Genomic DNA, 16,249 nt, shown 5'->3' on the forward strand with positions numbered 1-16,249 from the left:
GCCCCCCGCCGCGCCGCCCTCTGCGCCCCGCGGTGCCCCTCGGTCCCGCCCGCCATGCCCGGCCCGGCCGCGGGCAGTAGGGCCCGGGTCTACGCCGAGGTGAACAGCCTGAGGAGCCGCGAGTACTGGGACTACGAGTCTCACGTCCCGAGCTGGGGGTAAAGCCGCCGCCCGCGCCCCCGCCCCGCCGCCCGTCCCCCGGGCTCGGCCCTCCTCGGTGGCCGGCGCCCCTTGGGTTTGTAGTGGGAGGCAGAGGCCCCTCTCGCACATGTTCTTGTCTTCCTCTTCCATTCTACCCCGCTCGGTTCCTGAACCTGCTTTGCACATTCCTCTTCCCCAAGGAATGCTTTTTATTGGGGAGGGGGGGTTGGACGAAGTGTCGGGGCGAGGAGCCTGAGCCTGGGGAAGTGAGGGAACCGTCCTTCCTCACACTTCGGGGTTTCTCTGGGGTGGGAAGTCAACAGCTGTCTTCTTGAGCTATTAAAATTCTCTGCCTTTTTAGTTTTCTGAGAAGAGGCCGGGTGGGAGGAAATTTTTTTTAAAAGACGTCCAGATTCTGGAAGCATGTACTGCCTGCCTTCATGGTGTGAGATAGGCAGGAGATGTGTAGCCTTCCCTGGCCTTCCCTAGATTGGCTCCGGGTGCTGCTTCCGGCCCCATCTCTCCAAGTTTGGAAGGATCAATTAGGTTAGGAGCTCTGCAGAGTGAAGGGAGCCAAGTTTGTGTTGTGGCTTTCATTTAGGGAATGACTTGTGGAATGATGTATATAGACAGTACCAAATGTTGAATAGTGGAAGTGGACGGGTTGTATAATAGGCGCAGGTTTGGTGATCCCAAATTCTGGCATTTATGTGTTTTTTTCCTTTCGCAGTAATCAAGATGATTACCAACTGGTTCGAAAACTTGGTCGGGGAAAATATAGTGAAGTATTTGAGGCCATTAACATCACTAACAACGAAAGAGTGGTTGTAAAAATTCTCAAGGTGAGTATCCTATGAGTGCCATGTAATATATTTATCCACAAGTCGAAAGGACATCAGCCGCCCAGTTGCAGTGTGAGCTCTCATTTTATGTATCTGCTGTCCGATGTCGCTCTTCGTTCCTCCCACCCCATTTTCCCATAAACTTTCGAGAAAATATGAAAACTGGCCGCAAGTGTGACCAGGATGGTTCAGGAACATCCTTGTTGTGAGTTGTAGATTATGGGCTCCGAAAGCAAAAATTCTAAGAGGATTTCATTTGTTGCACAATAAGTAGGTGTTGCGAAGAAAGAAAAGCCTTTTAATGGAGATTGTGCCCCTCCAAGGGCTCTTTGAGCAGTATTACTCAGGTGCTCTGAGTTAGTCGAGGAAGAACACTGTAATACATTGATGTAACTTCAAAGATTAGTTTAAAGCCCACATGGAGGAAACCCTCAATGGATAAGCCCGTATTTCTTCTTCAGCAGTAAGGTTTCAGATGGGATGGGTATATCTGAGCTGCCAGTGCCAGGAACCCTTTTTGGGAAGTCAGTGAGCTATTATTTCTTGCTAGTTAGTAAAAGTGAAATTTGGAGCAATAGAAGGGAACATCTCTAATCACTAAAATAATTATTGGAACAAAACTGTCTTAATATCTGCTTTAGCAGTCTCGGTTTCATAATAATTTGCCTTTTGTTATCTCGCTGATGAAGACATAATCTTATTGAGCATAAAGAACTGGGTAAATTTTCCTCCAGTAATGTGCAAGTTTAATAATGTTTTATAGGATATACTAAAAAGTAATTCTTAGAATTCTGTGAATAGTGCCCATTATTCCCACATTATTTAATGTGTGTACATGTCATTTAGTGAAAGAGTGATAGGTAGTTTCAAGTGAACATGATTTCCGCTGTGGCAGATGCTATTGAATATGAGAGCTAGATTGAAACACTATTCTTGTGTGTTGGGGCTGCTGGGTAGGTAGTCCTTGTTTAAAATGATTCTGTAGATCACATTTTGTGAGAAATGACCAATACCATAACTCAGTCTAGTGATGAAGGAGCAGAATTGGAGTAGAAAGAGGTACACAAAATTATCTGTGTCAGAAATAGTGAAGGCGAGAAGCAAGGAACCTGATAACAAGAGTTTGACTTCTCTCTTCCCTAACTATAAAATATAAGATACCAAGCTATGTGTTCTTTTTTAAGCAGAAATATTTAAAGAGATGTTTCCTCCAAGGAAGTCAACTAAAGGAAGACATACAATTCCTTTATGCACATATATATAACTGCTCCAATTATAAGCTGCTTCAGATCTTTGTCAGTGTGCAAAACAAATTGAAGTTAGGAATATCCACATTCAACTAGTGTACATTCAGAAGAATGAATTGCTATCTCAAAGCAATGCCAGAAAAATGTCTATTTTAGTGCAGTGGCAGCATTTTTGGGATAAATGCGCAATTTCATGTGAAGTCTTTTTTTGAAAGGAACAGGGTCCAGGTATATGTATAAATACCCCTGTGCACCAGGTGTGGTGGTACACATCTATAATCTCAGCACTTCGAAGGATGAGGCAGAAGAATTGTTGGGAGTTTGAGGCCAGCCTGGGCTACATAGTGAGTTTTAGGCCAGCCTGTACTGCACAGTGAAACCCTGCTTCAAAAACAAAGCAAAAAAATCATGTGCTTATTTAGGAGAGCATGACATTGCTTTTTAGTTGTCCTTATAAAGAACTTCATCGGGTCAGTGGCTGGCCACTTTTTCTTTCCACTTAAGGTTCTCAGAGTATGATTCAGGAGCCCAGAATGGAAGGATGGGTAATATTTACAAATGAGAGACCTAGGCTCAAAAAAACTTACCTGGTGTCATTACTTTGAAGTGCCCCATAATCCCAACTTTTCCTTATGTCTTCAAGTATCTCCTTGTTTATTTTAGCATTGGACGGTAGGATCTCTGTAGAGCACAGAATAAGTTCCAGTGTTCCGGAATGAGACTTGGGAGGTGCCTTTAATGCTCTAGTTAATGAAGTGTTCCTTGTTTCTCTTTGACACGGTTTCTATTCACAGTGCAGTCTGAACCACCATGTTTCCACTGGTAACTGCACTCCTTTATGTTGTTTTTCAAAGCCTTGTGACATCTCTGTCCAGGTTTTATTTTTATTTTAAAAACGGTGTAAGAAATCACTGATGATATTGTGATTTTTGTAGCAAAAACTGTTTCTTTTTGAAAAAGTTTTATCCAGAGTGACCCTTCTTGCTTTGTGTGGAGTTGCACACCTATAATTCCAGCACTCAGGAGTCTGAGGCAAGAGGATTGCTTGAGTTCAAGGCCAACCTAGTCTACAGAGTAAGCTTAATGACAGTCTAAACTACGTAGGAGGAACCTGTCTCAAAAATAGTTATTCTCTTTTATTTAAATCAGTTGAAGTTGTTGTGACAGTCATTTACTCTTGTAGTATTTAATTATAGGAAGTTAAGTCCTTAACAGTTCCAGCAGTTCAATTTGGAGGAATGTAGAGAAGACGTTTCATGTTAAGCTAACTGTATTTCGACTGGAACTTTATATATTAATGTGCACATAGTGACCAAGGTAGAGAGTGCATTCTTTGAGGACAGGGTCTCTTTTTCAGTCAATAACTTTTTATGTCAGTCTTTTTCAATTTGTGAGAATGGTTGCTTGTTTGTTGAGTGAGCACAGGGAGTTTAATTCAGATCAAAGATTTCTAAGTACTTTATTGATCAAAGTATATTAAGGCTTGAAAAAGTTTTATGAATTACAAACTGACAAAAATGTATTGCCAGTCTTCAAATGAGATTCTGAAGCTAAGACTTTGAAAGAAAACCTCCCAATCATTAGAGATTTTTGTTTTGTTTTGTTTTTTAAGAAATTGTTTTAAAGAAAAAAAGAAGAGGGGTAAATAGTAAAGACTTTATATACCAGGGCAGAAAGCTATTTAGTGTCAAAAGTTTGATCTTTTGATTTTGAAAAAAAAGTTCCTCACGTTCTTTTTTCTTTCCTTCTTTCTTTTGGTGGAACCCAGGATTGAACTCAGGGCCTTGTGCTTGCCAGGCAAGTGTTTACTCTACTAAGCCATCTCCCTGGCCCCACCTCATGTTCTTTTATAGCACCTCTTAGAAAAGTGTACACAGAAGTAAAAGCATTTGGGCATTTAGGACAACTTGTAGCATTTTGTGAGCATCGCCTGTATAGCTGGATTTCAGTATTTCTTAAGATCCTGGAGCTCTTTCAAATTAAACCGCTATTTCCTGAGAAGTCAAGTAAAAAACATGTACAACATTTTGAACCAGCGCTGTGGTGATCTGAAAATTCTCTATAAGGTTTCTAGTTAATAGTATAGTTTGATAAAGATCTTGATTATTCATTTTTCTTCCTAGAAATTCTTGAACTTAAAGAATTGCTTGCATATGTGTACATTTATTTTAAATGTTACATTGTCGGACCAGTGAGATAGCTCAGTAGACTAAGCTCCTGCTTTGATGAGCACAGAGAGGGACCAGGGTTTGATTCCTGGTCCCGCATGCTGTACTGGCCCTGCCCTTGGCGTGCGCTGAGCTGACCAAGTCCAGGCGTGGTGATGCATGCCTGTAATCCCAGTGCTGGGGAGGCTGAAAACAGGAGGATCACTGTGAGTCCAAGCTGTATAGTGAGACCCTGTACCAAATACATAAATGAAATGAAGTAATAAATGTTACATTGTTAGGAGATAGTGTTAAAGAGGGATTAGTGTTGATTACAGATCCTGCTGGTAATTTCATGGTATGCTAATGGTCTTTCTGTTGTATCAAAATGCTGTCTTTGGGGGGAAACTACCCGCACAGGCCCCCCCTCCTGTCCCTCTCTCAGGACAGGAGCTTTCTTTCTCTCAATAAATATATTCCGCTCATTTAAAAAAAAAAAAAATGCTGTCTTCTCTGTGCTGATAGTTGCCTTCTCTTTAATGTCTGCTTTTGCCCATTGTAGCTTCTTTTACCCTTCACTTGGGCATTGTCCTTCTCAAACAACACGTTAATAGTTGCTAAAGTTTTTGAATTCCAGTTTTCGCAACTGTCTAGTGGTATAAAAAGTTAAAATAGTATTTACTTTGTCAAGCAGAGCAGCTTTTTATTTTTTTAGTAAACAGATCAGTAAAAGTGATTGGATCTTGTTTGTACCACCAGTAGTACAGGCTACCTGATGGGACAGTCGTGCATCTACCACTAGTGGTTGAAGCCAGCAGTAGCAGGTTAGAATTGTAACAAATGCTAAAAATTGTATGTAAACTAGTTGGTGCCATTTTTCATACTGAGGTTATGGGATCAAAGATGGTGAGCCTAGTTAAGTAACCTTTGGCAAACAGAATTACAGGATGTAAGAGCTTGGAAACCCTTAGATCTCAAGATCCTTTTTATGGATAAACCAGGATCCAGAAAGAGGATATGATTTGTTCAAGGCCACATAATGAGTAGAGGTACTAGGGATAGCTGTGTCTGCACATATCATGTAAACTGGGGGGATAGGAGGGACACAGGACACTTGCTGAATAGTTGACATTGTGATGTCCTGAACTGCATTGGGAAGACTGAAGACACTTTACTAGAAAGCAAATCAAATAATTTATTTTGAATGATTTTGGAGTTACCCTTCTGAAAGAAAGTATTTGACTTTGCTGGATTGTTAGTTGAAGTATGTAACAGATGCTCGCCCAAAGTGGTTTGTTTGTTTATTTATTTATTTATTTATTTATTTATTTTGCAGAACTGGGGATTGAACTCAGACCCTTGCGCTTGCTAGGGAACTGCTTATTCCACTGAGCCATCTCCCCAGTCCCCCAGAGTGTTTTAGATACTCTGAGATTAGTATCCCCAGCAACGTGTTCAGTGCACAAGGGGAGCGCTGCTTTACTCTTGGTTTAAAGCTACAGTGAGCAGTATTTTACACCTAAATCGTTCAAGTCTCATCCTGATCATTTGTCAGTTTGGGGGGTTTATAATTTTATCCCTTTAATATATTAAACCTTATTTGAGAGTGAATTGTGTGTGAAAAAGAGTATCTTGATTCAGAGACTTGTTACTCTAAAATATGAGCAGTGTCTGACACTGAGAGAGCAGTACAGTATAAATGCAATAATTATTAAAGATGGAACAGGCAGATGGTTTTTGAAGCAGAACTAATACTAGAAAAATCTTAACATTCACTTGGTGAGATTAGAAGCTGTCTTTTTTGTGACTATCTCATTTTACATAGGATGTCCACAAGTCCATCCAAGTTGTATCCTGTGAGAATTTCCTTTAGGTTTAAATAGTATTCCATTCATTGTTTATAATGCTGCATGTTGTTTTCTCCTTCATCCATCAGTGTATACTTAGTTTTCTTTCACATTTTAGCTATTGTATATAATGCTGCTTTGAAGATAGTTGTAAAAGTAAATATCTCCTTGAGACCCTGCTTCCCCTCTTTTGGTTGTATACACAGAAGTGGAATTGCTAGATCATAAGGTAATTCTGCTTTTAATTTTTTAAGGAACTTTCCCCAGTGGCTACACCATTTTATAGTTCCAGTAGCAATATATAAAGGTTCCTGTTTCTCCATATCCTCACCAACACTTGTTTTTGTTTTGATTTGTTTATTTGGTAATAGCCATTCTAATGAGTGCGAGGTGATAATTCAATTTATTTTGATTTTTATACCTTTTCTAAATTAAGAAACTTAATCTTGAGAATAATCATTTACCCTCAAGGAATTGGTAATATTGGAAACATGAGATTTGAAAGATTAGAGGAAAGGTTGCTATGAATAATTGTTTAGCTAATACTCTATTGTTTGTGTTCTTGTTTTGAGACAGCTGAATTGGCTAAACTATCCTGGAATTCAGAATCCTCCTGTCTCAGCTTCCTGGGTATGCGGGGGGTTTACAGTGGTATACCACCATTTAAGCTTCGCGTTATATTTAGTCAAGTGCACTGGGTTTCGAGATGCTACTAAGGTGAAAAAATAAACATCATCATGTAGACTGAACTTTCTTCCTTACCCCACCCTTTATTCCTAGCAACTGTTATTATTTATACTCATTAACTGCAGTGATGAAATTAATATCTTAGTGGGGCAGCCATTCGTTTTGTAGTAGAAGAGTGACCCCAGATTTGGAAGTTGCAAACAATATTCTGACCTTTTGACTTTATCAGTCTATGTTTGGAAAGCAATTCAGAAGGGACGTTGCCTGTTAATACTTGCTGAAAGTTGAGGTCATAATTTTATACCTTTGATAGACATAAATTTGTAGTCAGAGCATAATTAAATGCTGGTAAATCATCAAATCTTGGTTAGAAGAAAATAAATAAAACTTCTGGTAAATGTATAGGATATGCTAGTGATCTTGTCATTCCCTATCTTTATGAGCAGCCTGCAATAAACTTTATATATTGTTTTAAAGCCTTTAGATATTAGTAAAAAAAATAGGGAAAAGTACTTTTACTCTTGGGTTACTTTGAACAAGGTTCTACCCAATAGCTGGAAATGATGATCATCACCTGCAACCTAAAAAGATTTTTTTTCTTTTCTATTTTCAGAGTTCATGCACAGAAAAATTAAAAATATTTCCCCTTTAAATATTTAATAATTTTTAAAAAACTTTTGCCACTTGATTTTTGAGTGGGTTTGAAAACATGCTAAACTGGGCTGGTGAGATGGCTCAGTGGTCTAGAGCACCTACTTAGAACAAGCTAAGCCAAGCAAAACACAGGGACCATGGTTCAATCCCCAGCACTACATGCCAGCCAGCCCCGCCCCCTGGTGGGCTGAGCTGCTCCACACACACACACACACAATAAAATAATTAAGAAAAAAAAAAAAAACAAAGGTAAAACTCCTTTAAAAAAAAAAAAAAAAAGAAAACATTCTAAACTGATTCCACTTGAACTCCTCTTCTCCTTCTACAGTACGGGGAGTTAATTGAACCCAGGACCTTCACACTGGTCTGCATACCTAGCCCTTTTAAAATTTTTTAAGTTTGAGACAGGGTCTTGCTAAGTTGAAATTGAGCTGTTCCTGCCTCAGCTTCTCTGTGCTGAGAGCATCTTTGAACTGAAATAAGCAGAGCCGTGTGTAGTGGTGCATGCATACCTACGGTCTCAGTAGTCGGGAGACTCATGCAGGAAGATCTTGAGTTTAAGGGCAACTTGGCCTACATAGCAAGTTCAGAGCTGGTTTGGACTGCATACCATTATGTCCCAAAAGGGAGCAGGGGAGAATGAACCCTTAATGAGAGTTTTTCTGGCATACAAGATGAAATTGTCATAGAAATATATTCTACATTTTGTGTAACTGATGCGGGATGGATGCAAACTCTGGATAGAAGAGTCAAATCATCTTTTGTTCTGTAAAACTGATTGGTTGCTATCCAACATTCTCTCCTGGTAAATCTTAACTTTTTCTTTTGGAGTCTATTTCTAGAAATAAAATAATCAGTTATTCCCTCAGGCTCCATGATGGCTTAGCTTCTGGGGCCTCTCTTAGGTACAGAGGAGTAAACCAAGGTTAAAGGGACCTGCCAGCAGCCTGATTCTTTTATTTGACTGGAAGTGCCTTGGCTCTAAGCTTTCCTTTTTTATAGCTTCTTGGTCTTTAGTCATCAGATGAGGACACTAACTGTTATGGGACTCAGTTCTACCACTTAAGACTTGGCTTGGTGTTGCAGTCTCCAGCATGGCAAATTGTTGGATGGTGACGTTTAGGCAACAGAATATGCTTTGAGTGTTGTTTTCAGATGTATTAGAAGATAGTTGAATCTTCACTGGGATGTCCAAGAACCGTGTACCTGTCTGACATGTTGCTGAGTAGCAAAAGAGCAGCAGAAGCTTTATGTAGGGCAGTGTCATAAAAACAATTTATTTAATGGATTACTCTTATAAGGAGTTAGGAGCACTGTTAGGTGTAGAAGAGGTTTCTTGTGCACAAACTTCTGTCTGGGCTTTTTTCTCTTTGTTGCTGTTACCACAGATCTGTACCTGCTTTCCAATAATGGGGGCCAGGGAGATGGCTCAGTAGAATAAGCGCTTGAGGGTCTGAGTTCAATCCCCAGTTCCAAAAAAAAAAAAAAAGAATCCAATAATGAATGAATTTTCTTGCATGAAAAGGCATTGAATGCACTGTTAGCACTGGTTGGAATTTATGCAAATAACATAGTTTTTATTTTTCTTTTAACTTCTTAACATAATTTCATACTTCCTAGAAAGTTGTAAGAATTCACATACATGTTTCATTGATCCCGCAAATGTTAACATTTGCTTTATCCTGCTCTCCTTTTTTAAAATCAGTATACCAAATATAATGCATTTATGTTTAAATATGTACATACACAGTGTATTTTATGTTTCCTGAAATGCTTGAGAATGAATTGTAATCATTCCTAAATACTTCAGTGTATCTTTCCTTAAAAACAAGGACACTTTTTGCCAAATCTGGAGCATAGGCAGATAATCCCATTACTCATTAGGCCAAGGCCAGAAGAGAGCTAGTTCAAACCCAGTCTGGGCAACCTAACCATTTAGGATTAAAAATACAAAAAAGGCTGGGGATACAGCTCATTGTGAAGGCCCTGTGTTTAATTCCCACTGTCGAAAAACAAAAACAAGAACATTTTCTTAAATAACATAACAATATTAAAAAATCAGAAATGAACATTGATTCACTGCTCTTAGCTGATCTCCAGACTCTACTCATATCTGGCAATCATCTTTACAATGTTCCTTGTAGTGAAAGAAAACCTCAGATCAGGTGTCACATTCAGTTGTCATATTTTTTAACATCTGGAACAGTTCCTTGGTCCTTTTTATGGCATTGGCATTTTTGAAACTTACAGGCTAGCTATTAAATAGTACATTCTTCCCTGGCTGTTTTGATCAGGGTGTGCAGAGCTTCATTTTCCCAAACTATTGAGCTCTCCAATTAAGAGAGAGAGAATAAGGGGAGGGAGTGTGTTGGTTACTTTTCTTTGGTTACTGAGACAAAGTACCTGATGCCCAAAATCAAGGAAGGAAAGGTTTGTTTAGTTCACAGTTTGTGGAGGTTTCAGTCTATAATCAGCTGGCTCGAAGGCAGGGTGGCACGGCACAGGGGCAACAGTTGAAGGCTGCAGAAGACAGCAAAAGCAACAAGAGCAAAAGGGAAGAACAAGCCTTTTTTCTTCCCTTATATTGTAAACAGGCTAGCCCCCTCCCCCAAGGTATAGCACCCACACCATCTTCATGCTCTTCTCTTACACAGGATGAGGTTTACAAAGAGAAGACCCTGACTCCTTGCTGAGTCTTGAACTTCTGAAATTGATAATATGTCAACCGTAACAACCCATCATCAGTTTGTCAACCGGACACATTTATTTAGAGGTTCCCAAGTACAAAGACATGCTTATTCTTAATATTTCACAACTTGAACATTTTAGTAGTTTTAACAGTACTTGGGGCCAGGGAGATGGATGGCTCAGAATAAGTACTTGCCTGGCAAGTGCAAGGGCCTGAGTTCAATTCCCCAGTTCTGCCAAAAAACCCCAACAAAAACAGTCCTTAATAACCAGTATAATTCTTGACCAGGGAGAGCTTAGTGGAATAAGTGCTTGCCTAGAAAGCACAAGGTCATGTGTTTGATCCCTTGTACTACCAAAAAAAAAAGCAGCACAACTCTTATCAACATTATTTTACATTAGAATCATCCTAAAGGGTTGGGTGGCTCCATTGCTGTAGCATTTCTGATGGTTGAAGCTCCTGTGGCTTCTCGCTCAGGCTTGCTTTGCTCCCTCACAGCTTTGCTTAGACAATCCCTGTTCCTGGCTTTTCTAAACTTTTGGGGTCTCTAGTGCACCTTTGGCTTCACCTGCACAGCTTCACACACTGCCCTTGCAGGGCCGCACTGCCTGGCCTTCTAGGCCTTCAGAAATCAGGGTGGAAGCCTTCTTAACCCCACAGCTCTTGCATATGTACCTAAAATCACCACATGGACAATGCCAAGGTTGGCTGCCAGCTGCAGCAGTAGCCAGGCTTTCCTTTCTCTTGGCTGTGGGGGTCTAGTGCCTGGATCATTGGGCAGTCTGAATCCAACACTGAGGAACAAATTTTCCATGCTGATGCCATTCTAGAACTCTGTGGCTTCCTCCTCAAAGCAAAGTCTTTTACCATTACAGTTTGAGACTGCAAGGGTGAAGACTTGCTGCTGCTTTGATGCTCTCAAGCCACCTTTTTCCTACTGATTAAGATTTCCACAGTTATATCTTTGTAGTCCACAGCTTTACTAGAGCTTTCCTTCTGGCCAGACTCACATTGGATAAAAGTTATTTATCACTCAGATAAAAGTTATTTATCTGGGCTCTCTCTGGTTTTGATTCTCAACATTAATCTGGTTGAAAGCCCCCAACAATAGTCATGCCACTGCCTTGAAATTTCTTCCAGATTATTAGTCTGCTGCCCTTAATTTTAGTCTTGTGCGGTCTCTGGACACAAGTAAAATGCAGACGAACTTTCTGCCAAGCCATAACACACATGTTCTGGAGTCCAGCAGTCAATGCTGTTTTTTTTCCCAGCAGAAACCTTTGAGCCTCGTCTTCATTGACTCAATTTCAGTTGGCCTCTGCTCTTCTGAGCTCTTGTCCAGAATTTACCATACAGAAGAGCCTAAGGCATTCTAGGTCTACTTTATCAGGTGACAGCTCTGTACCTTTCCCATCTCTTTTCACAAGCTGTTTCAAAAGGCTCTTGAATCACATGGTCAGGTGTGTCACAGCAAGAGCAAAAAGTAAGGCAAAGACGTTCCTGAGTAGAGATGGGGAAGAGACACAATGGCCAGACCTACTCTTCTGAAAATCCTGGCAGTGTGGAGAATAGGCATTACTTTGGTAGCTGAGTTGCAAGGATGTACCAAGAGTGCTGTCCCTCTGTTGAGCACCATATCATAGGTGACTCAGGAGCTATTTGTAGTTGTCCAGAGCTGTATGTATCTCAGAGACCAGCCAAGGGGGATTTCTTCAGTGTCATGTTCTCTTCTCTCCCAAACAGACTTTTTTATTTGTTTTTTCCAAACAGACTTTTTAAATCTTGTTTTATTCATAGCAACTGGCCCTCTTGTGTGCTATTGTAATAGTGTCTTCTAGTAGAATACTTCTTTTCCTTAATTACGTTTTTCCTCTTAGCCACACTTGGGAACAAAAGTGCAGTGGTGAACAATGTGGCATGCAGTTGGACTACCCAGATTTGATTCCTGTCCCTGTTCTACTGTTAGCTGTGATCTTGGGCAAATAGCTCTACTCTGCTGATTCTACTGCATAGAGATTTTGTGAGGAATAAATATGACTTGATACTAACTAAAAATTCAGAAATAATAAAAATAACATTTACCAAGTGCTTACTATATGTCAGTCAGTGTTCTTTTTTGGGGGGGTACCAGGGATTGAACTCAGGATCTTGCGCTTGCCAGACAGTTATTCCATTGAGCTATCTCCCCACCCCAGTCAGTCACTGTTGTAAGTGCCTTATAAAGCATATTTGCATGTGATATACTTATTTTTTCAGAACTACCTTTATTCCTATTCTTTAGCCTGTTTAAAACAGGAAATTATTTGTTATGCAAATATTTCTAATTAAGGTCTTTAATTTTTCTATCCAGCAGATCATTAGCTTAATTTTTGGTACTCCTATATCAGATCAGTTTTTCGTTTTGCTGATCCAACATCTCTTTCTTTAGGAATGGGATCTGTTGGGAAATATTACTGGCTCAGTGCTGATTTCAGATTCTAAATATTGAGGAAATAGGAGTGGCGACAGGAAATGGGAACCAGCAGCTGGGAAACAAGTTTGTAACTTGATGTCAGTGAACTGGTCTTCACTTCTGGAAGACAAAATTACATGTAACTCATTGAGGGGAAGCAGGTGTCTCACCATTTTATTTCAGTTTTTCCATTTGTGAGTCCACAATATACAGCTGTTCGGAGCTATAACATTTTCCACTTGGCAGCTGTCTAGTAAGCTAGCATTTTATTTTTAAAGTATGACATGAGTGTTCTCATTTTTTAAAGTGCCTTAGATGTATAACTACTTAGAGATCTTGACACATAAGATGCATAAGTAAGTTGTTTAATTCAATGTTTAAGATTTTTATAGGCACGCCCATTTTATCTCTATTTTCTCTTTAAGCATGCTCTGTTAATGCAGCGTACAAGATGGAATGCAGGCCATATAATTGGCTTATGTTGTTTTAAAGTTGTACTTATTATGTTAACTTTAAAAGGAGTCTCACTTCTGATTACTCTTGTGTATTTAAGCCAGTGAAGAAAAAGAAGATAAAACGAGAGGTTAAAATTCTGGAGAATCTTCGTGGTGGAACAAATATCATTAAGCTGATTGACACTGTAAAGGACCCTGTGGTAGGTGCCTGGTGGCTGGTGGACTCGGGGTAGTGGGGAGGGGTTTAAGACAGAGATCCTCAAGTAACAATGCGCAGTGGGGATGATGGCATTTGTATGTACTGCCTAGTGGTGTTCAAACCAGACAGAAATCAAGATGGCCCATTGATAAGGTAGGCACCACCACTTTTGTGGAATCTAAACATATATACAGGAAAAAAACGCATCCCACGCTGGCTATCTCATTGTTTTGATTTAGTTCACAGATGTTTGCTGTATGACTCCCCTAGGCCCCTGCTTTTAACTCAGTTTTGAAACCTTATTACTGCCAGTTTCCATTATCTTACCTCACTGAAGAGTAAGCCTGACATTTGACAGTCTGGGTTGATAAAAGGAAATGCTGAGTGTCTCCACATAGAGAGCTGAGCAGGTCACAGGCCCACCAAGCCTGGTAAGGAAGATGGCTTCCTGTTTCTCATACCAGTCTCTAATTCCCATCCACCATAAGATGTGATGTATCACTGTGTGTATAAATACAGTGAAAATTATTTTTTTACACATAAAATATTTTGTTAAAATCCTTAGTTTTTAGTCTTTTCAGATGTGTTGTTGTGCCACTTTGTACCACTTTTTTGTTTCTGTTCTCTTCCTGCTCTACTTAAGGTGTTTGCTTGTCTCTGTGATAGTTTTAGTTTTTTTAATTTAAGCATTAGGACTTGCTGCTGTCTGCTAGAGGTACACCATGATATGGTGCCTAATGTGCATGGAGTCCTTAGTACAGATCAGGCACTGTTTTTAATATTGAGCTGTGTCATATCACCTACTCCTCAAAACAGCCTAGAGAGCTGTTGTCTACATGGTGCAGTAAAGAAACTAAATTCTGCAAAGGTTAAGTGATTTGCCCAAGAGTACACAGTATTGTTGAAAAATAAGGAAAGGTTTTTCTTTTGGACCTTGGAAAGACTGAGAAGGAATGGTTGTATGCCATATTATATCTGGTTATCATTAAAAATATATCACGTCCTACTTCGGCACAGATTGATTTAATAATGACTGAGTCTTGACTGCCTGATGTTTGAAACTGGCCTTATTTTTAAAAAATAAGTTTTCCCCTTTTGAAAAAGAATGCCATATGTAAAAGTACTAATTTGAGAAGATTTTTTAAGTTATGAGCCAGTACCTCTGGTAGAATATAAGGAACATCTTCACATTGCTGTAACAGTTTAGTGATACCTTACTGTTTTTGTAATTTGTTAAAATATAGCCGTGGGCTGGCCAGATAGCTCAGTGGATTAGGCAGATGCAGGAACCAGGGTTCAATCCCCAGGGTAGAGAGCAATTGAGACTGGGCTTGGTGGCACACACCTTTAATCCCAGTACTTGGGAGGCTGAAAACAGGAGGATCACTATGAGTCTGATCTGTGTAGTGAGACCCTGTAGACCCTATCCTAATTATATTTAAAAATACGTATATAATAGCCGAGTGTGGTGGCACATGCCCATAATCCTAATGCTTGGGAGGCTGAGGCAAGAGGTTCACTTTAATTTTGAGGCCAGCCAGGGCTACATAACGAGATCCTGTTTAAAAAAAAAAAAAAAGTTTTTAAATATATGTATATTTCCTGATATGTAAGACAATTAAATTGAAGTAGGTGAAATTAACAGGGAATCCTTGTCCTCTGTGTTTGAAGGGCTCAGGCTCACGTGAGAGCCTGTAGAGGTACCTGGTCTGGATGAAAGCTTAGCAGTTTGTGGCCAGGAAAGAATCCTTTGTTCGTGCTGCTACCAGGTTTTCCTCTTAGACCCAGCATTGCTCTGTCTAAGGCTACGTGTGTGCTGTGGCCTGTTTCTTAGGTAACTTTAACTTTGTCCTTGGACAAAAGTTACCAGCAATAAAGATTTCCAAGGTGATTTCTTTTTAAAGTGTATAATGGTTTAAGCTTCTGGTTTTCTCCCAATTTTGAAAGCTTGTAACTGCCAGTTTGTGCTACTTTTTTTCACTTATGGAAACCTGACATTTAAAAGTCTGGATTTCCAGAGGAAATATTGAATATGTTGTACTCATTAAAGATTAGAGTACTTTCTAAAAATTCATTATATATGATTTTGGGGGAATATGTTTGCCTTTGTAGGACAAAGTATTTTTTAATGGTCTCTAACCAAGGCAGTAATGTAACAATGTAATCTATTGATAATTTCACAGATAATTATGTTTTCTTCTTACACCCTGAAAAGACTATATTCATTTCCCAAGACTAGCAAAAATTCTGTCAAATGCATCTTGCTTGCTAAACCTAGATGAAAATGTCACTCTGTTTGTCTTTGGCACACTGGAACACTATAGGGTATAAACCATTCCTATAACCATTAACCATTCAGCCAAGGCCATTGGTAGACTTTGCAGAGAATACTTCCTTTTTAAACAGTGACAGAAAAAACTTCATTGATAAAAATTTCAGCCATTTACAGAGGCAAAGTGAATACTATAATGAACCTCTTGTACATGTCACTCAACTTCAGCATAGCTAATCAGCTTATGGCCAGCAGTCTTCCATCTATGCCCCTACCCATTTCCTCTACCTCCTGCCATTTCCAGTTATTTTGAAGCAAATTCCAAACGTCATAAAACTTCAAGAAAAAACTTTCGGGTCATTCTTCCATCTTGTAGGACTTGGGGATGCAGCATCAAGACAGAGGCAGTTCACATTTATTACTGTCTGAATACCTAAAAAGCATTAATATTCTCTCTTGCAGTCAAAGACACCTGCTTTGGTATTTGAATATATCAATAATACAGATTTTAAGGTGCGTATAATTTTCCTTTCTGGTGTGGGATTGAAGGAGGGTGGAAAAGTGATGCTGAGTATTGTTGAAACTCGAGAGCACAGGGAGACTAGGAATGTCACTGG

General features: G+C 39.6%; 1 protein-coding gene across 3 annotated transcripts in view; it reads left to right on the forward strand.

Moving 5' to 3' along the window:
- Nucleotides 1-6: 6 nt before the first annotated feature.
- Nucleotides 7-16,249, forward strand: part of Csnk2a2 (casein kinase 2 alpha 2) — a 45,754-nt gene continuing 29,511 nt past the window's right edge. For all 3 annotated transcript variants that reach the window (XM_004625935.2, XM_023709276.1, XM_023709277.1), the window contains exons 1-4: nt 7-158; nt 872-983; nt 13,260-13,361; nt 16,095-16,145. In XM_004625935.2, coding sequence (XP_004625992.1) covers nt 55-158; nt 872-983; nt 13,260-13,361; nt 16,095-16,145 — 369 coding nt within the window. In that variant the 5' untranslated portion in view covers nt 7-54. The remainder of the gene's footprint in view (nt 159-871; nt 984-13,259; nt 13,362-16,094; nt 16,146-16,249) is intronic.

The sequence above is a fragment of the Octodon degus genome, unplaced genomic scaffold (assembly GCF_000260255.1).
Source record: "Octodon degus isolate 3935 unplaced genomic scaffold, OctDeg1.0 scaffold00011, whole genome shotgun sequence".
NCBI classification, from domain to species: domain Eukaryota; kingdom Metazoa; phylum Chordata; class Mammalia; order Rodentia; family Octodontidae; genus Octodon; species Octodon degus.